Source organism: Lygodium microphyllum, chromosome 14 (assembly GCF_053477565.2).
Source record: "Lygodium microphyllum isolate KBCC chromosome 14, Lygodium_microphyllum_v1.1.10, whole genome shotgun sequence".
Lineage (NCBI taxonomy): Eukaryota > Viridiplantae > Streptophyta > Polypodiopsida > Schizaeales > Lygodiaceae > Lygodium > Lygodium microphyllum.
In genome coordinates this window covers 12873449-12894353 of record NC_141148.1, presented here as the reverse complement: position 1 = coordinate 12894353, position 20905 = coordinate 12873449, and the positions used below count along the sequence as shown (strand labels likewise).

The following is a 20905-nucleotide window of genomic DNA, read 5'->3' as shown; positions in this document are numbered from 1 at the left end:
ATCAAATCCAATACCATTCTCAACTCCAGAGAGCATGTCTAACTTGTTTGTTGGACCATAAGCCCACCTTGTCTCTATAGATCCATTACCTCACTGTCATTCTCTTGACTCTTGCCCTAGAACTTAGGATCCACAACAAATGCAACTGCATGCATGGATGAGCTATAGGAGTTCCACCTCGTCACAACTAAATGGCGTATCTCCTAATATGCTTCATCATCTAGTGCCAACTCCTATGTCTTTTCATTCATATCCATAGCCTCATATACCTTGCCAATGCAAGCTTACATAGCATCCATAACCCTCAATAAATGGACAATATGATACCATAGAATCTATCCACTTTACATCATCCCAAAAAGCAGAGTTATTTGCTTTCTCCAAGCATAAAATACTTATAGGAGTATCTGCCAATGCTCGCAACAAGAAGGTGCTTCGGCATGCTAGGGGACCGTTCAGGCCATTTTCTGTTTCTATGAGTCAAGGTCATTGATTCTTAGACTGGTTTAGTGATTACTCATAGCAAGGCACACCTTGGTGGTCCCTATATGATGACTCGTTCCCTTTCCCAGCTGACTTCTGAGGGCTCTAAGTTCCATTACTTCTACACTTTAGCCACCACACAGAAGTCCACCAATGATAAACATCTCTAGCATTTCCACTTTGGACACCTTGAGTATTATGTTGGTGATGGACAGCAGCAACTCAGCTTCAGAGTGAGTGTAGATAACAACAGAAAGAGAGTGTGTGTATATGGTCACTACTCGACACTAGATTGATTGAAAAGTAAGGTACAAAGTACAAAGTACAACCCTTAAGAGTTTAGGGTTGTGTAAGTGACTTAAAGTACATTCACACACAGATGTGTATAATATGCAGTAAGTGACCAAAATGTGTAGCATAAATACACAGATAAGGAATAATGTGATTGGGGGTAAAAAACCTCTCTTACAAAGTAAAAAGTGCCCCAATGTCCTACGTGCGGATCACTGACACTCCTGTGTGAGTGTAGGCATAAGTAAAATCCAACAAACCCCCCTAGAGTGATAAGTGATCAACATACAAGTATCATCCACCAAAGCAGATCAAATTTAAAGCACTGCAAAATGCTTCAAATTTGTCACGAGGAAGAGCTTTGGTAAAGATGTCTACCACATTGTTGTTGATAGGACAGTAGACAAGGTTGATATCCCCTGCATGTAGCCTCCCTCTAAAAAAGTGATAATGTATCTCAATGTGTTTCATGTGTGCATGAAACACTAGGTTCCCTGCCACTGCATTGACACTCTAACTGTCAGTAAACAAAGGAGTAGGCTCCGTGACAGATACATCAAGATCAGCCAACAAACGTCTAAGCCATACACATTCAAATGTAGAAGTGAAAGCTACCTTGTATTCAGCTTCATAAGACAATGTGGCTACAGTGGATTGTTTCTTGCTAAGCCAAGAAATACAAGAAGAGCCAAGAAAGAAACAATTTTCACTTGTAGAGTGACAAGAATCAAAATCTCCAGCCCAATCAAAATCACTATAAGCATGTAACTGCAACAGCTCCCCCTTGGCATAAAGCAATCCAAGAGTCCTAGTGCCCTACAAGTAACGGAAAACACGCTTCACAGATTGCCAATGTGGCATGCGTGGACTATGCATATATCTGCTCAAGGCTGAAGCTGCAAATTGAATATTTGGCCTTGTGTTGCATAAATAAATGAGGCATCCAACTACTGGAGCATATGTATGAATGTCAAACATATCGTTGTCATCATGCAAAGACAGCTTAAGTCAAGTCTCCATCAGTGTGCTTATTGGCTTGCAATCCTAGAAGCCAAATCTCTCAAGGAGTTTACCAATATATATGGACTGTGATAATCCAATGCCTCTAGTATCATGAATAAACTAAATGTCCAAATAGTAATTCAAAGGCCTATCTGACATATCAAAAGTTTGCTGAAATTTTTCGTTGAATGCTGAAATTTGACCAACATGTGGCCCTATGAGCAGAAGATCATCCACATAAAGACAAATAACCAGTAAGGATCCCCCCTCTTTGTAGACGTAAAGAGTAGACTGTGATGGGCTGTTAATAAATCCTTGGTTGAGTAAGAAGGCATCAATTTTGGCATTCCAATCTCATGGAGCTTGTTTCAAACCATACAAAGCCTTTTTCAGCTTGCATACCAAGTGTTTGGATACTTTAACTACAAAACCCATGGGCTGTTGAACATTCTTCCTGAAGGTGTCATACGGGATGTAGGAGCAAATGTTTCCTCATAATCAATGCCCTTCTTTTACACATAGCCTTTTGCTACAAGCCAGGCCTTGTACTTATCAATGGATCCATCTACTTTAGTTTCAGCTTATAGACCCATTTAGAACCAACAGCTTTCTTTCCAATAGGCAATGTAACTAAATCCCACGTTTGATTCTTCGTGATAGAATCATATTCAACTTGCATTGCTGCCATTCAATGCACACTCTATTGTGCATCCTCAAAAGAATCAAGCTCATCATCAACAAGTGTCTTTGCTGCCATAACAAACTCCATAGCATTAGCATGATCATGCAGACATATTTGTCTTCGAGTATGACCAGTAAGAGGAGCATCCAAACGACTGTCTTTTAGAGTCTACAAGTACTATCTAGGTATATGTCTAGCATCCTGATTATATACATGCTCTTGATGAACCTCATGTTCAACATCTTGCTGAATATTCAGATCAACCATAGGCTGAATTTCTGCATCATTTAATGGAGCAGTTGGCTAAACGTTTTGTTCATTTAATGAAGCTCCAACTATATCATCAAAAGAAATAGGCAACAGCCCTTCAAACACATCTTTTACAGCCTAATACGTGTCATAACCAGCTAGAGATGATTTTGATTTTTCACTAAAAATCACATCTCTTTTGACAAAAGCCTTATTGCAAAGAGGATCGTAGAATTTGTACCCTTTGCTTTCACTCTTGTACCCCACAAATATTCACTAGACAGCCTTCTTGCAAACAAGATCGTAAAATTTGTACCCTTTTCTTTCACTCTTTTACCCCACAAATATTCACTTGACAGCCTTATTGTCCAACTTTTTTCTCAATACTTTGGGAATATGAGCATATCCAAGACACCCAAAGTAGGAAAGTGACCAACTGAAGGTTTACGGTTGTTCCAAGCCTCCAAAGGCATTATATTTTTCGATGCCCTAGTAGGACACCTATTCAAAACATGACAAGCACATATAATTGCTTCCATCCTTGACCGATTTTTCCTTTCTGTAACCCCATTCTGTTGTGGAGTATATGTAGTAGTATATTGATGTGCAATGCCTTTTTGCTTCAAAAATTTACTCAACAAGGAAGACATATATTCCCCTTCTCACTCCGAATGGAGAGTCTTAATCTGACAATCAAACTAATTTTCCACAAGTGCAGTAAAAGCCAAAAAATGCATCATACACTTCTAACTTTTAACCAATGAATAAACCCAACAAAAACATGTAAATTCATCAATGAAGGTGACGAAGTAGTAACATCCACCCAATGACTTTGTTTGCATGGGTCCACATACATCTGAATGCACAATCTGCAACCTAGTTGTAGCTTTAAAGGCAACATCACGAGGAAAAGAAAACCAATACATTTTGCCCAAAATACATCCCTCACAAATGTGCTCAAGAGGTCTCTCCAAGAGAGGTAAGCCTTCCAACATCTAAGTACACTATATAAGCATTAAAATTGCCATAATTCACATGCCCCACACGAGCATGCCATAACTTTGACTATGACACAACAAGAGTAAGAGTAGACTGCAAATAAACTAACTAATCAACCGAGTGAGCATCTAACTCATAATGTGCCAATGAGTACCAAAGTCAAGAATTCCTTATCCTTGACCGTGCATTTATCATCATCAAAAGTGACTTGCATTCCACATTTTGCTAAAGAAAAAATGGACAGTCAATTCTTCTTTATCCCTAGCACATACAAAAAAGCATCAATGGCTTTCAAAACAATCTCTCCAACACCTCTAACAAGATAAGATGCATTATTGGCACATTGCATTGATTTGCCACAGGAGCTGCAACAACAGAAGTAAACAAATCCTTGTGAGATGTAATGTGCTTAGAAGCACCATTGTCAAAGAACCAAGTACTAGCATCCTCTATAGAGTTTAATGCTCTATCTAACCAAGAAGAATCATAACTGCAAGTATAAAAACGATAGTCATGGTCAATGACAAACGACGTAGACTCTATAGCAACAGCAGTAAAAGGTGCATGTGAAACCGTCATCCCAAACTCCTTTTTCTCCTTGGAAATGTGTTTCTTACATTCTATAATATAATGATGTGGCTTTTTACAGCAATGGCACTTGCTCTTCTTGGCTTGTATGCCTCCTTGTTTCTTGTTGTTCTATGAAGTTTCAGAGCTTCCATAACTCTGTAGAGCATTCTTGGACTGATTGCCCTTACCCTTTTGTCTTGCCAAAAAAGCTTGTTCAAAAGCTACAACATCCACCCCATTGTTATTCCTTGTTTATTCTTTTTGCACCAATAAGCTAACCAACTAAAGAAAAGCAAGTGGCTGCATAGAAACCTGCATTGTAAGATTCAATGCTCTATGAAAGACCAAATGAGATGGCAAAGAGTTCAAAGTTGAAATCATTTGAGCATCAGAATAATACTCATCTGCATTCATCAACTGCTTGCGCAAGTCCTAAGTTTTATTAAGGTGATCTTGCATAGCATCATCACCTTCTTCCATCTTCATATTTTCAAGCTCCTTCAAAAAAAAAAATGTGAGTATCATTTTTTTCAGCAAACATATGCTCAAGTGTAAGCCATGCTACTCATGAAGTAGCAGCAAAACGGATATGCAGGATTATTGACCATTGAATTGCCAATGCAATAAGTAACAATACTTGGGCATCCCTAGTATCCCAAGCCTTCTATGCAGCTATTCTTTGGAGTGGTAGCTAAACAGGAGCTTACCTTTGATTACAACCGCCTTATGGAGGAGTTGCAAGAGCCAAATCACCAGGACTTACTTCTTTCCCACTGACATAATCCGAAAGATTTTTTGCAACAAGCACATTCTTTAGCATGAAGGACCACAAAGAATAGTTGTTGCCATCCAATCTATCCTCTTTTGATACATAAGTAAAGACATCACTTTGTCCTTGAATTGCCCTGATAAATGTCACTCTTTCAAATGCACAAGAGCGATAACAAAAGCTGGCCTGACCTGAAAATCTACAAATTTCCAGAAATTACAGCAAATGCCAAGCTATAATCAGCTAAATCATGTCACACTTGACCACTGTTGCCTCAATGTGCTGAAATTTTTTGAATTTCAGCAAGCAACACACTGTCTGTTATGAGGACACGTATTTTTGAAACCTCTCTTAACGTGTGGATTAATTTTTAATCACATGATTAAGTAAATGTTGCACATGTGAGGTGCAACTGGAATCATGGGATGTCAGAGGAAAAAGTTGCTATAAGTTATGTTACACAGGTACTTGGAGATATCTAGTGTCAATTGTTGACCTAGGTCATTCATTTGGCCATAAGTATTAGTTGGTGACACTAGAGAAGTGGCATTTAGTGGTACCTAATGCCAATTTGATGGTCAAAGATGGCGCAGAGACACTCTAGAATGGAAGTTGCCTAGCCAATTTAATTATTGGCCAATCAGATTATTTTTCAGGGCACCGAAATAATTATTAGATTAATTTTTAGTATTTAAAGATTGAAAATTAATATTTAATTATGGATAATGCTGAAAAAACCATTTGGGAAGCCTGCTACTTGTCAAAAATACCCATGCAAGACTGAAAAACGTCTTTAGAGGCTAGAGAGAGACATTTTTAGTATATTCAGCCTGCAAGAGAGAGGGAGGAGATGCTACTGGTTTGATTTGCAGCCATTGGAGGACTTTCTGAGGCAACCAGGGGGAGGAGAAGATCAATCAACAGCAGGTGACAGCATCTACGGGCTGTTGAGACAGGGCAACAGCAATAAATGGCTGATTTTCTTCAATTCTTTGCATCTACAAGCTGTTGTGGCAGGGCAGCAGCTACATTTGACTGATTTTCAATCATTCTTTGTGAAAAAACTCTAAATTTTCTCTCTCTACAGCTTTCTCTCTCATCTCCCAACCATTTCACAATCTTGCTCTGAAGATCTCAGCATTTGGACCCTTGAAGGCTCGCAAATTTCTCTGTTGTAATCCCTAATTTACAACAGAAATTAGGGTTTAGCAACAGCCTCGAGAAGCGTGCTAGAAATTGGAAACTCCAAGCCTTGGATTTTTCAGGGCTGAAGGTGAATTTCAGCTAAATTCAAGAGGAGGACTAGTCAGTCATTGAATTTGGGGCATTTTCATTGTTATGAAGTGAGTGAAGGCCAATTAAGTGCCCGAATCAAGGGGGAAATCGGCTTGAAGACTTGCTAGTCACTTTGGACAGTAAGGGGAGTTTGGATTGTGAAGGGGAAGGCGAGAATCCCATGGTAAATCAACTTTTTCTTCAATAAAGCTAAAGAAATACCGAAAGGGGCGCCAATTTTGGGGCCAATCGGGTGTGCATTGTCCAAGATCAGTAGGTAAATTTGTATTTTCAGATTTGCATCAATTGTTTGCTACTATAATTAAGTTATAATCAGGGATTTACCACCCGTCCACGGAAGGAAGGCTCGTTTCACTATCCAATGGAATAAGTGTGCTCAGTAGCATTAAAAACACAAAAGCCCCAAAAATTGGCCGTCCAATGTGCAAGATTTCAGCCAATTTCAGACTAAAACCTCAATACATACACCAATGTCCATCAAAAATACAAAAGCCCCAAATTTGTTGACCCAAATGCATGCAAATTTATGCATTGAAGCACTTGTTGAACCAAAAATTGACCTTTCTGTGCAAAAGCCCTTTGCTTTGGCTCTGATATTCTGAATAAAATAATAAAATATACATGTGGCACCAGACACAAGTCAACAGCTAGCGCAGACAGGGTGGCGCAGCTGCTGCAGAGCTGGCAGCTTACAAGCAGCACACTGCACAGGGCGACAGCTGACTGCAAGATTGGCGGACAGAGCTGCAGGGTTGCTGCAAAGCTAGCGTAAGAGGCTAGAGCTGTAGACTGCAAAGTGGGCCTGCAGACGGCTGCAGGGGGTGGCAACCTGGCTGAGGTGGCGGGCAAGGCTGTAGCACTGAGCTGGTGGGCAGAGCTGCAGAAGGCAGCCGAGGTGGCTCTCTGCTTTGATACACTTGTTGGTGATGGACAGCAGCAGCTCAGCTTCAAAGCGAGTGTAACAAGGACGTGAAAATTTGATACTTTGCTTATGTTTAATTAACATTTGATTAAAGGATTAATCAAATGTGCAATTAAAACATGCACATGTGAGGTGCAAGCTACTTTTTTTCAATTGAAGGCCCAAGGACCCTATGAAAAAGATGGGTGTCAAAGGCAAAAGTTATAACAAGTTACCCTTGTTAGATTCTAGGTGAATTTTGGTGTCAGTTTGCCCCTAGGACCATTAATTGGCCACTAAGTGTCAGTGGTGACACTAGGGACTAGACATTAATTAATGGATTAATGCTTGTCCAAAGGTCAATTAATGCATGGGACCACTTTTGGCCTAGCCAATTAATTTTTGGATGGGCAAGGTCAGGTTTTTGGGCATGGATTAAGGACTAAATTAATTTTCAGAATTAATTAATTCTGAAAATTAATTAAATGGCTGAAAATTGCTGAAAATGGATTAAGAAAGCTGCCACTTGGCAAAACTTTCCCATGCAAGTGGGGGAAAGGCTAAATAGGGCTGAAGGGAGAGGGAAATCTCGTTTTTTCATTTTGGAGCTGTTGGAAAGAGGTGTTGGACTGTTGCTGCCAGCTTTTGAGGCCATTTCCCATCCATTGGAGACCATTTTGGTGATGGAGATTGTATATTCTTGACCTTGGAAAGTTGGCAATTGGTACTGATGCACTTTCTCCTGAAGATCACAATCTCTGATGCTTCTATTGTTGTTGGTGCATCCGTTTGGGGCTAGTACAGCAAGGCAGCAGCTGATTTTGATCAGTTCTTCGCAAGAAATCTCAAAATTTTCTCTCTCTACAACATTCTCTCATCTCCTTCAGCCTATGCTCAGCCATTCTCAGCCAGTTGGAGGAGATCTCGGCCATTTTTGGTGGGTTGATCTGTAATTTCTGCCGTAAACCTTTACAACAAAAATTAGGGTTTAGCAACCACCTTGGGATCCATGCCAGAGATTGAAGGCTCAAGGGACTGAAATCAGCAGCTGATAATTGAAGATTATCAAGGGATTTCAGGAGCCAGCCCATCCCGAATTGATTTGAGGCAGCATTTGGCCAGCCAAGGGTCAAATTGGAGAAGAAGTCCTGGGTGAATCAAGGGGCAAATGACCCAAAAGGCTTGCTGGTCATTTATGACAGCAAGACCAATTGGTTAAAAGGAGGAGATTGAAGAATCTCAAGTTGTACTCCTTCCAATTGAATGAAGCTAAAGAAATACCGCAAGGGGCGCCAGTTTTGGGGCCAACAGGGAGTCTACTGTCCAAGAATGTTATGGTAAAGTATGTATTTCATTTTATGTGCATTTATTTATTGCTGTAATTAACTCTTAAAACAGGTTATCACCACCCATTCCAAGAAGAAAGGCTAGTTTCAGTGAGCATGCACAATAGTTGAGTGAGTGTGTGTGTGTGGTCATTGCTCGACACTAGATTGATTGTAAAGTAAGATACAAAGTACAAAGTACAACCCTTAGACTTTAGGGTTAAGTGACTTAAAGTGCGTTCACACACAAATGTGTGTAATATGTGATAAGTGACCAAAATGTGTAACATAAATACATAGATAAGGAATAATGTGATTGGGAGGAAAAACCTCTCTTACGGAGAGTAAAAAGTGCCCCAGTGTCCTACGTGTGGACTCTCCTGTGTGAGCATAGGCATGAGGAAAATCCAACATATTACTCTCTTTATTGATTGTCACACTATCATATGATTTAGGGCCGTCCACATCTAAAACTATCCAAGGATGTCTGCAAAGCTGATCAGCTTGAGAAACAACACCGCACACCATTCCCCAAGAGACTTCTTATAGAGCTGAGGAGACTCTTAGATTGATTCATGTTGACATTCACGGGCCAGCATCCACTATTGCCATTAATTGCACACTATACTTTTTTTTAAATGTGGATGACTTCTTAAGATATATATGGGTATACTTTCGAAAGCATAAGTCTGATGCCTTCATATACTTCTTAGCTTGGCTGCATCTGGTACAAAATCTGACAAGTTGTAGTATAGGTAATATGAGGAGTGACAATGGCAATGATATTTCCTTCCACGAGTTCTTCGAGTCCTTATACAAGCACATCATCCCTCGACAACTCACCTCTACCAACTCCCCCTCTCACAATGGATTCATAGAGCATAGAAATAGACAATGATAAGCATGGCATGCTCTATGTTGTTTGTAGTAAAGCTCCCTGAACACCTATGGACTAAGGCTACTAACATTTAAGTGTAGATCCTTAATCGATGTTCAACGGTAATGGTCCCTCAGAAAACCCCCCTTCAAGGCATTCTTTGGCACTCGGCCTCTCATTTTCCACCTTAGAGTCTTTGGGAGTCATGCTTACACATACACTCCTAATACTCACATAGGAAAGCTCGAGCCCCAAGCTGATCTCGATCTTTGTAGGTTACTCCTTCGAGACAAAGACATACAACTTGTTTGATCCCAAGACAAACACAGTTATTACCAGGAGATATAGCCTTTTATGAGAGGGATATCGTGCAGCCCATTTCAACCGATTCCTCAACCTACGTTGTCTAAGATAGTGCCATCTAAGCTGGGTCTACTACCTACTCCTGACCTACAAAGTCTTCCGCCCTCATGCCTCTTTCCAAGGACTCATTACCTTGATGGAACACGAGATTCAGGGATCCTTCCACCGGATTCCATCCTAGAGGGCACGAGAAGATCTACCTGGCTTGCACCTACTGCCTCATTTGCATCTATTTATACAATAAATTACATAGTGTACCCTGAGCCCAAGAGTTTGCAAGAGGCTCTACAACATCCCCAGTGGCAAGAGGCTATGGGAAAAGAGTTTGAGAGCACTAACCAAAACAAAATCTAGACCTTGGTGGATCATGTGGTGCAAGGGTTTCGAGAGAAGCACAGTGTTGACTATGAAGAGACCTTTGCCCTAACTATGCAACTGACATCATTTTTCTTGTTAGTTGCACTAGCAACTCACCACAGTTGGCCGCTCTATCAGATGGACATCAAAAGTGCCTTTTTGAATGCTATTTGGATGAGGAAGTCTCATTCAAACCACAAAGATAAGGTAGTTTGCTTGCAAAAAGCTCCTTATGGGCTGAAGCAAGCATTGCATTTACGGTTCCATAGAATGGATGAGTTCCTCAAAACTGATGGTTACCATTCTACCTCATATGACCCAAAAGGGGTTAGCTATATCTCTTATGAACCATGACGTATTCATTACAAGCTCAGATTCTACTACTATTGCAAATATAAAAGCCCAAGTTTGCACCACATTCAAGATGCCTAACCTAGGTCAACTATCCTACTTATTGGGCATGAAGGTAGTTCAATCTCAGGATGAGATTTTTGTATCTCAATAAAAATATACCCTTCAATTAGTTGAACAGTATTGCACTAATCAAACATGGCTTGTGATGCCTCTAAGATCCCATAGTGAAACTATTAAGGATTCCCAAGATCCGCCTTCAATGAGCACAATTTTAGCTCTATGGTAAGGAAACTCCTCTGGTTGATTCATACTTAGCCAAATTTAGCTTACTCGGTGTCTTTGCTCAGTCAATATTTCAATGCACCTAAAATGTCACATTGGATTGCATGCGTACATGTGTTGAGTTATGTTCAATATACCTATTTTGATGGACTAACATATGGTCATGGTTTACTTTTGCAAAGGTACACATATTCTAATTAGGTAGGACATCTTGACACTTAACATTCCCATGGCGGTTACATCTCCCTTGATCTCCCAATGTATAGTTCAACTACTAAAAAGATGGTGGCTGCCTCCACTACCGACGCAGAGTATAGGGTGCTCTATGACAACACCACAAAGGTTGTCTATCTAAGGAGCTTACCGACAACACTTCAATTTCAATGTGACATTCCAACCTGTTAGCCTATCACTTTTAGTGTTATTAGTTTGTCATCTCCCAATTTTAGCTCTTGTTAGAGTCTAATGGAGACATGGGAGCTCTAGCATTTTAGTGTGCATTTCCCAAGTTATGTGAGCATTTTCAGCATTCCCTAGCCTAGGCCAATCTATCAAACATTGTCATGTCTCCCTAATTTTATTGCCACATCAACTATACTTTTGTCTGCATTTTTTATGCAGCCAACTGCATTAAGTCAGCCAGCTGGCAGCCAGTTGGCCAATGTTGGCCCTTCTCTGCTATACATGGCAAGCTGGCTGGCTCGGGCAGATCACTTCTTTTGCAAGCTGCTCCTCTAACAGCAGGCACACTCCTCCGTCTCCGATGCTGCTACTGCCGTCATCATTTCAGGCCAGATATAGTGCCCTCACTGATGCCTCAAGCTGCATGCAGGGACTGATCAGTCCATCTGTTTGTATTCAGCATTTATTTCAGTCAATGCAGATTTCTTTCTTCCTTCATCTTCCTGCTATCTTCTTTCTATGTGTTCTAGTTCCTTCTTCCATTGCGCACTCTCACATGGTATCATCGCCAAAGGAGAGATCACAGAGGATCTTTTTATTACAAAGACCACCCCGAACTGACTGGCAACCTTCATCAGATTTGCATTTGCTGCAAACATAGCCTACCCAGCACTAGGCGACTGCCCCCCCCCACTTCTCATCTTCTCTACTGCCCTGGCAACTGCCTTTCTAGCCATGTAACATCAGTAAACCGCAAATTCTCCCCAATGGCGACAATCCCTGATTGTAGGCAACAACTTCTTGGAGATGTCACACTCGCAACAGCTCCTAGACATAGGCGATACCATCTAGGTGCAAGCAATACCATTTGGGTACAGGCAACACCTGATTTGTCCTATTTTTTTGCTGTCTACTCATCAAACACAGTTTTCGGGGTGATTGCAAGTTCTTGAAGATGTCTCCACACCAGTTTTTCAGCTTTACTAAGTCAAAGGATAAGGTCTCTCATCATTCTTCAGAGTGACGGCTAGAATATTGAAGGTTTGAGTCCCCTGTACGGACTCCCCGTTCAGAGCACCTCTCTCCTTCTTCCTCCCTTCATGTTTCTTATACAGCCTGAAGATACCTTACACGGTACCCATTGTATAGGTGCCTGTGCTTCCTTCTTTGCCCAAAGAAGATAAGTTGGATGGTTCCAACTATTCACTATGATCATGTAAGGTGGAGTGTATTCTCGATACCTTCAACCTTTGGGAGTTTCTCTCTTCCAATTCCTCGGCATGTGGAGAATCCTATCCTTGGGTCATCGATGGATCATGCAACCCTTTGGAATCAGCTCAACTCTAGAGCCCCCAATCCTTCCTCTTTATGAGTTTATAGGATTCTGTTTCGGTTCATATTCGCAGATTGAAGATTTTAGCGAAGGTATGGAAGTAGCTTGCGTCTCTTTATTATCAAAAGACATTTTCCCACAGGATCTCCGGAGAAGCTTCGGATGCTCGGTGTTGATGACTCTCCTTCCATGAAGGATCACATCAACAAACTAGAGAATATGCGGGACAAGCTTAGGTCCCTCGTGAGGATGATATCTTCAAAGAATATGGCTATGATTCTACTAACTCAACTACCATCTTCTACATACGATGTATTCTATACCAGCCTTCTGCCTTCCAAGGACTCAAGATACTCTTCTTTAGGAGGAGCTTTCACCACTTGTCTTGGAGCATGATGAGCGTCTCAGAAAGGTGGGGACTAGTGGATCCGGCACCACAAAGGCTTTTATTGCAAGTACTCGGGCTAGGAAGAAGGGGAAGCCACAGGCTAAGAAACAGGAGGACAAGAATGATGATTCCAAGGATGAGAAGAAGAAGCCCAAGTGCCCACACTGTGAGAAGAGCACTCATCCTGAGGAGAAGTGTTGGCAGTAGTATCCCTATTTGAAGCCTAAGGAGGGGTCCAAGGATTCAAAGGATACACCGCTACCACTAAGTTTGTCTTTGTACACTTGTTTGAGGTGGAGGATATAGCTCTTGCTTCTTCTTTTGAGGAGAAGCCTTGGCTCGTGGATAGTGGGGCTTCTTCCCACATGACCTACTGATAGAATTGGCTTCAGGATATGCGATTCAAAGGGGGATCCATCACCATTAGTAACAATTCTTCAGTCCTCATGCATGGAGTGGGAACCATTCCCTTGTTGCCCGATAGGCATTCTTCTTCGGCCAAAGTCCTCTATGTACTTGATTTGGGCTTTCACCTTCTGTCCATTTATGGTCTTACACGCCTAGGTTCCCAAGTCATCTTTACCCATGATGCAGTTACAGTGGAGGATGCTTCTTTAGGTGCTACTCTTTGGACAAGTACACACGAGGGTGGACTCTATAAACTCACAGCCCTTGCTATGCAATCTTCACATGAGCTTGGACTACTTTGGCATACTCATTATGGGCATTTAAATCTTGATGCTATTCGGCGGGCTTCAAGGAAGAAGATGGTTGAGGGACTTTCAAATTTCCCTCCCGTTCACACCCTATACCCCAATCGCTCGAGGGGCAAGCAATATAGGCAACCTCATCCACAGGTTGCTACTCGAGGGCTTCTACACCACGTGAGTTGGTTCACACTCACCTCTGTAGACCTATGAGCACAGCCTCCCTTGGGAAGGCCAAGTATCTTATGCTGATTGTTCATGATTTTAGTCATTATGTGTGGCCCTATTTCTTGGAATACAAGAGTGAGGCATACTCCCATTTCTATGAATGAAAGGTGTTTGTGGAGAAGCAAACCTCCTTTAAAGTTCGAGGTGTTCGAGCTGATCATGACCGCAAGTTTTGTTCTAACCTATTTTTGGAGTTTTGCAAGGATCACGGTATTCAGGTAAAATATTCCCATCCGAACATACCATCTGAAAATGGTGTGGTGGAGCATGTCAATCGGACCATGCTTAAGATGGCCCACTCAAAGTTGGAGCACAGGGGTCTTCCTCATTCCTTATGGGGTGAGGCTATGGCTACTACAGTTCACATCCGCAACAGGTCACCTACTTTGGCATTGCAAGATATAACTCCCTACCAGGATTTCTTTGGGAAGAAGCCTTATATTTTCCACTTTCACATCTTTGGATGCAAGGCATACGTCCATGTGGACAAGAAGAAAAGATGGAGCAAACTTGATTCCAACTCGAAGAATCTTATCTTCATTGGTTGCAGTACAATCACCAAGGGCTATTGGCTCTATGACCCAACAATGCGAAAGATAGAGGCAAGTAGGGATGTGATCTTCGACGAGGCTATGGCCTCCAAGGATCCTATTGATAGTTCTTCTATTACAAGTGGTTCTTCGTCTTTGAATGACCCCCCCACCATCAACCCCTCCCCTTTCTTCCAGGTTAACCCTTAGCACCCCTTCTTCGTCTGCAACTCCTCCCCCTCCTTCTCCCACACCCTCTCCCCTTTCACCCTTGACAGCTCCTTCATGGCATGAAGCAAGCTCCTAGGGCTTGGTATCAAGAGATTGATCGATTGTTCTTCAACAATGGCTTCCATCGATCGAATCATGACCCCAATCTTTATAATAAGGTTGCAAAGGACAAGAGTGTCTTGGTCATCTTGTATATTGTTAATCTCATCATTACAAGGAGCGATACACAGAAGGTTGATCATACTGGACAGATATTGGGCTAGGAGTTCGCCATGACAAATCTTGGGATCCTACACTTCTTCCTTGGATTGGAGATCTATCAAATGGCAAAGGGCATTTTTATCTCGCAGCACAAGTACATCTTTGAGCTTCTTTCGGAGTTTGGTATGGCTGAGTATCAGTCTACTTTAGGTCCCGTGGACCCAAAGTCCAAGCTTTTGGTAGCAAGAGATCCCCTTAGTGACGCCACCCATTACACATGCCTCGCCGGCTCTTTGATCTAGTTGATCCATACTCAACCAAGACATCTCTTTTGTGGTAGCTTTGTTGTCTTCTTTCATGAAGACTCCTACTCAGGCTCACTGGAGAGCTACCTTGCACGTTCTACGCTACCTACATATGCCTCAATCCTACGGGGATCATGTATAGAGAGAGGGCCACTCTTTCAAGATGGAGTGACTCTGCTGGGATAGGTCATGTGGACTCAAGGCAGTCCACTATTGGTTTAACCTTCTCCCTTGGATCAAGAGCTACCTCTTGGAGCAATAAGAAGTAGCCTATTGTGGCTCTTTCATCTACAAACGCTAAGTACTATGCCCTTTGTTCTACACCTATGGAGGCAGTTTGGCTCCGTTATTTGTTGGTGGAGATCGGCTTTCCACAGACAAGACCTATGGAGCTGTGCGTAGACAACCAAAGTGCCCTTGCTTTAGAACCTTGTGTTTCATGCTCGCACAAAGCACATCAAGGTTCGGTATCACTATATTCAAGAGTAGATCATGGATTCCGAGTTAGTGGTGGCCTACTATCCTACTACGGACACAAAGCCTTTGCTCAAGGCCTCTATGCTTCATCACATGAGATTGTTAGGTCTCCAAACACTCCCAAGGTCTAAGAGGGGGAGTTAGCCTGTCACTTTTAGTGTTATCAGTCTGTCATCTCCCGATTGTGAGCTCCACCAGCCAAAGTCTGACAGAGACATGGGAGCTCTAGTATTTTAGTGTGCATTTCCCAAGTTCTATGAGCATTTTCAACATTCCCCAACCTAGGCCACTCTGTCAGACATTGTCCTATCTCCCTGATTTTATTGCCACACCAGCTGTGCTTTTTTGTGCATTTTTTATGCAGCCAACTGCATTAAATGCAATCGGCCATGGCAGCTGGTCGGCCAGCATCAGGTCAGCCAGTTTTGGCCCTTCTCTGCTATTTATAGCAGGCTGGCTAGCTGGGGCAGATCACTTCTTTTGCAAGCTGCTCCTCCAACTGTGGGCACACTCCTCCGTCTCCGGTGCTATTACTGCCGTCATCATTTCAGGCCAGATCTGCCTACGTGTAGGACTGATCAGTCCATTGGTCTGTATTCAGCATTTATTTCAGTCAGTGCAGATTTAATTCTTCCTTCATCTTCCTATTTTCTTCTTTCTCTGTGTTCGATTTCCTTCTTCCATTGCACACTCGCACACAACCATGATCTTCTACAACAAGAAGAGTGCCATCGCATTCCGGTTGCTAGTAACCCCCTCATTAGTTCGAAGACAAAGCACATAGAAAAGCACTACCATTTCACCAAAGAGCAGGTTAAGCTAGGCACAATCTACTAGAGTTCTACCATCATCGAATAATTTCACAGACATTTCGACCAAACTAGTGGTCAACTGCCCAACTCTTCAGTACTTGCTATCCCCATGATCAACATGGGTGCTCCCTCCCCTTCTACTTCAACCTGATGGGAAGGGGGGTTCCCCCTAGCTTTCCCTTTCGCTATCCCAATGATGAGAGGCGATAGCTTTCTTCTCTCGATGTTTACAACATTTTGATTACTTTTGCTTCACATACATTATTATGTACTTTGTATCGTTATGTGTATCATCAAGATGATTATGATTGTAATTGGACACTTGGATAAGTGAATAATTTTCCTGTGAGGGCATTGTCCAAGTGGCACCATTGCATTATATTTTCCTTGAGCATGACTTATTGCATTGCCCTTAGAATTAACCCATGCATTAGCATTTTGTTCTTGTAAACATGTATCTATACACATTTATCTCTTTTTAGCCAAAGAGTAGTCGACTCTGGATCCACCATATTCATGGTAGTTCACATGGCAATCTTCATGGTAGCACATTCATCTCTTTTTAGCCAGAGAGTAGTCAACTCTAAATCCATCATATTCATGGTAGTTCACGAGGACATGAGATTTTGAGATAGTTTAATCTTGCCAATAACATTTAATTAAGTTGCTAATCAAATATGAAAGGTTGTTTAGCACATGTGATGCACATGGAAATTTTTTCATAGTAATAAGGCCAATGACCTCGAGGATTCAACGGGTGTCAAGGACTAAAGTTGTGATAAGTTATGCCAACTAGGTTTTGGTGGTCTATTGGTGTCAATTTTGACCCTAGTAGAGTTGTTTGGCCAATAAATGTCAATGGTGATACTAGGGACTAGCGTTAATTAATTAATCAATGCCAATCTAAGGGTAAACAGAAGTTGGGGACCACTCCATTTGCAAATGGTCTAGCCGATTTAACTATGGATGGCCCATTTAATTTTGGGTAGGGTCACAAGAGCTTAAATTAGTTTTCAAGATTATTTAATTTTGAAAATTAATTAAATGGTCAAATAATGCTAAAAAATGGGTTTAAAAGGTTGCCACTTGGCATAAATGCCCATGCAAACTAAGAAAACGTTTTAGGGACTAGGTCTCAGCCATTCAATCAATGTACAGCCTAAAGGAGAGAGAGAGAGCTACTAGTCCATTTTATAATCAACAAATAGCAACTTGCTACAGAAGACAGCCATCTGGAGACCTCAACAAGTAGGGGACAGCAGGGAGACGCCTTCTTGGGGCTGGCAATAGCATTGCTGATTAGGTGGCAACACCTTGGAGGTGCTTGGCAATAGGTGGCTACATTAAATGCAAGCTGCAGCAGGCAGCAAGCAGATTTTAGGGATTTCTCACAAAGAAAATCAGATTTCTTTCTCATCTTGACTCTCTCTCACCTTCTCCAACCCCTTCTTAGAATATCTCAGCATTTCTCACCCATTTTGAGTAGATCTCAGCCAAATTTAGTGAATAGCAGAGCTGTAAACCCTAAATTTCTGCAAAAAATAAGATTTAGCAACCACCTTGGGACTTGTGCCAACAAGAAAAAGCATCATACACTAAAATAAAAACCTGAAATTCGTGGAATTAACAAGGATTTCATATACTAGGCCATCCATTGTGAATTGGGGCAACATTTGGCAAATTGGCGGTTCCATTTGTGTAAGTCCTAGGTGAAAATCCAAGGGCAATTGGCCCAAATTGCTTACTAATTGTTTGTACAGCAAGGGGCTTTTGAATAAGCCAAGGAGATCGGAAAATCTTAACTTATAATTGATCCATTGGCTTGAAGTTAAAGAAATACAAAAAGAGACATCCGTTTTGGGGCCAACAAGGTGTCTATTGTCCAAGATTGTTAAGGTAATGTGTGCATTTCAGTTTATACTCAATTATTAATTGTTGTAATGAAGTGGTTGATCTAGTTTTACCACCCTATCCAAGAAGGAAGGTTAGTCTGAGTGTTCCTAGAAAGTGTCCATGTCCCATAAGTCAAACCCTAATTTGGAAGGTCCCACTCATTTATAAATAGACAAGCTGCCCACCACTCGACCCATCCTTGTTTTTGCAGATTGTTGGTACCTATTATTTGTTGCCCACACCCCTTCCGACAAATATCACAATTCAAGGTGATTCTCCATTGCTCATGATTGTTTTCCAACCTCTTGCCATTATCCATACTTGCCACATCATCAGATCTACCATGTTTGTGCTACAGTTGTCGCTTGCATCATCATGTTCGTTTTCAATGTATTGTCTACTCCTTTAAGTTGTCTAGCTTTGTTCCACACTAATCCAAACTCTACAAATTTGGGTTTGCTATTGTCATACACATTTGTAGACTGTCTACTACATTTTGGGATCCATACAAAGGATGGCACACTCTCTAGCTCACTCTCTCTATCAAGGTCCTAGAGACACAGGAGTTTTGAGGTTTTGTATTCACCCTACATAGTGTGTTTACTGCACAAGCATTCTATCTATTCATTGTTCTTCATTCATCTTCCGTGTTCATTGTCTTTGAGTTACCTAACCCTCTTGAGTTCATTTATTAACCTCTATTTTGTCATACGATCGTGTTTGTTATTTGTAGACAAGTATTTATTTGCGACATGTCCACTAAGATGTACCAAAGACCAATCGCATGTAGAAAATGGAAAAGATAGGTATGCTCCAACTAACTATGAATAGCACCTTGTCTGAAACCCAACATCAAAAGGTTACATGTTGATATACCACTAATATCTATACTCTGGAAATGACATCTCAAACCATCTAGCAAGTAGACGAGAAACAAAAAGATAATTAAGAATCTCATCGCATTTAGTACAAAAGATGCATCTACCATTGGAGATCTTGCAATGGATGCATCTACCACTAGAAATCTTGCAATAGCATACAAGACGGGTAGGATTCTCATCACATGTAGTATAGAAGACACATCTACCACTTGAGATCTTGCATGATAGAGACATCTACCATTGAAGACCGTGCAACCATGCAACATACCCCTATTGCACCTATCATTGGAGATCTTGCAACACTGCAGCATATCCCTGTCAAAGACCCCAACAAGAAGCCTCCGTATAAAAACTTTCCTCTAGTAAAAAAGCTTAGACTTCCACAAATTGAAGCAACCAATCCTTCCACAAACTGAAGCAATCGCACAACTTAGCCTTACTACCATGAGAATACCAAATTTTATTTGGTTTCTCAAGTTACCCATATTTAATCATCAATCATCTTATGGTGATGATCATCTTATGGAACCCTAGGAATCTTAAAGTATTCATGAATAATGTGGAAACAATAAGCCTCTTATGGTACCCCCAGGAATCCAAAAGTATTCTAAAACAATAAACCTCTCTTTTTTTTTAAATGAGTATTTATATTGATCACATCAGAAATACAACAATTAACCCCTCTCCTTCTCCCTGTCTTTTTTTCCAGTAAAAGGTAATTGTATTAATTAAGAAAAAAAGTACAAGATTACCCCTCTCTCTCTCTCTCTCTCTCTCTCTTTCTCTCTCTCTCTCATTTTCATGTTTTCTTCATTCATTCGCCCCTTCCAATTATGTACAGGTAACATTCCAATGATGGGTATTTATTTGATTGGTTCAGCCTACCGATGCCAGGTATGATGAGCTCTGGGATGCAAATGGCCCTGTCCTCTTGTTGTGGGCGGCGTCCCTGCAGCTGGGCGACTCCGCAAGCGCTCTGTTTGAGCTTGCCTGCTTTGGCCCAAATGCAATTTGATCCGAATCTGTCCAATAACAATAAAACCGCGACACAGAGGTAGTAAAAGAACCAGGGCTTCGATCCCATCCAGACTCCACTGATGATCGATGAGACCAACACATCAATTCATTCACACTCTAGTCGCCCGACCAACTCAAAGCGTCCTATCAACGGTCTTCAACCAAGAGCCACTAAGCGCTTCCTTCCATGACAATATCTTACTATCATATTATTTTGGTTATAGGTTCCGAAAGCCCCTAATCTCGAAAGGGCTTCCCTAACCACTAAGCGTTTCTTTCAGTGACTTTACAAGATCTTACTTTTATATTATTTTGGTTATGGTTCGAAAAACCTTGAATTTTCAAAAGGCTTCCCGAACCTATCCTCTTTTTGAAACTCTCAATTAAAAACCTTTCCCCTCTCTCTCATGTGTGATCTCTCCTTTTTTCTTCTTCTTCCCCTTTTTAATTAAAAGCTCCTCTCTTTCCCAATCCTTTCTCTCATTGTAAGGCCTAGACGCTCTCTCTCTCTCTCTCTCTCTCACACACACACACATTAAAACCCCCTCCTCTCTCTCTCATGTATAATCTTTTTTTTATCTTCTCTCTTCCCTTTTTAATTAAATTCCTCACCTCTCCCCTATCTTACTATTATAGTATTTTGGTTATAGATTCGAAAAGCCCCGAACCTATCATCTTTTCCAAACCTCGCTTTTTCAAT

General features: G+C 41.3%; 1 protein-coding gene across 8 annotated transcripts in view; it reads right to left on the bottom strand.

Moving 5' to 3' along the window:
• Window positions 1-20459, bottom strand: part of LOC148025334 (uncharacterized) — a 226239-nt gene extending 205780 nt beyond the window's left edge. For 5 of the 8 annotated variants that reach the window (XR_015693048.1, XR_015693049.1, XR_015693050.1 and 2 more), the window contains exon 1: window positions 20074-20458. Coding sequence is in view for 3 of the 8 variants with exons in the window: in XM_087692373.1 (XP_087548499.1) it covers window positions 20074-20272 (199 nt within the window). In the remaining 5 variants the exon portion in view is untranslated. Of the gene's footprint in view, window positions 1-20073 lie in introns of all 8 variants that reach the window. The other 3 variants (XR_015693047.1, XM_087692374.1, XM_087692375.1) reach the window with 2 other exon arrangements.
• Window positions 20460-20905: the final 446 nt, after the last annotated feature.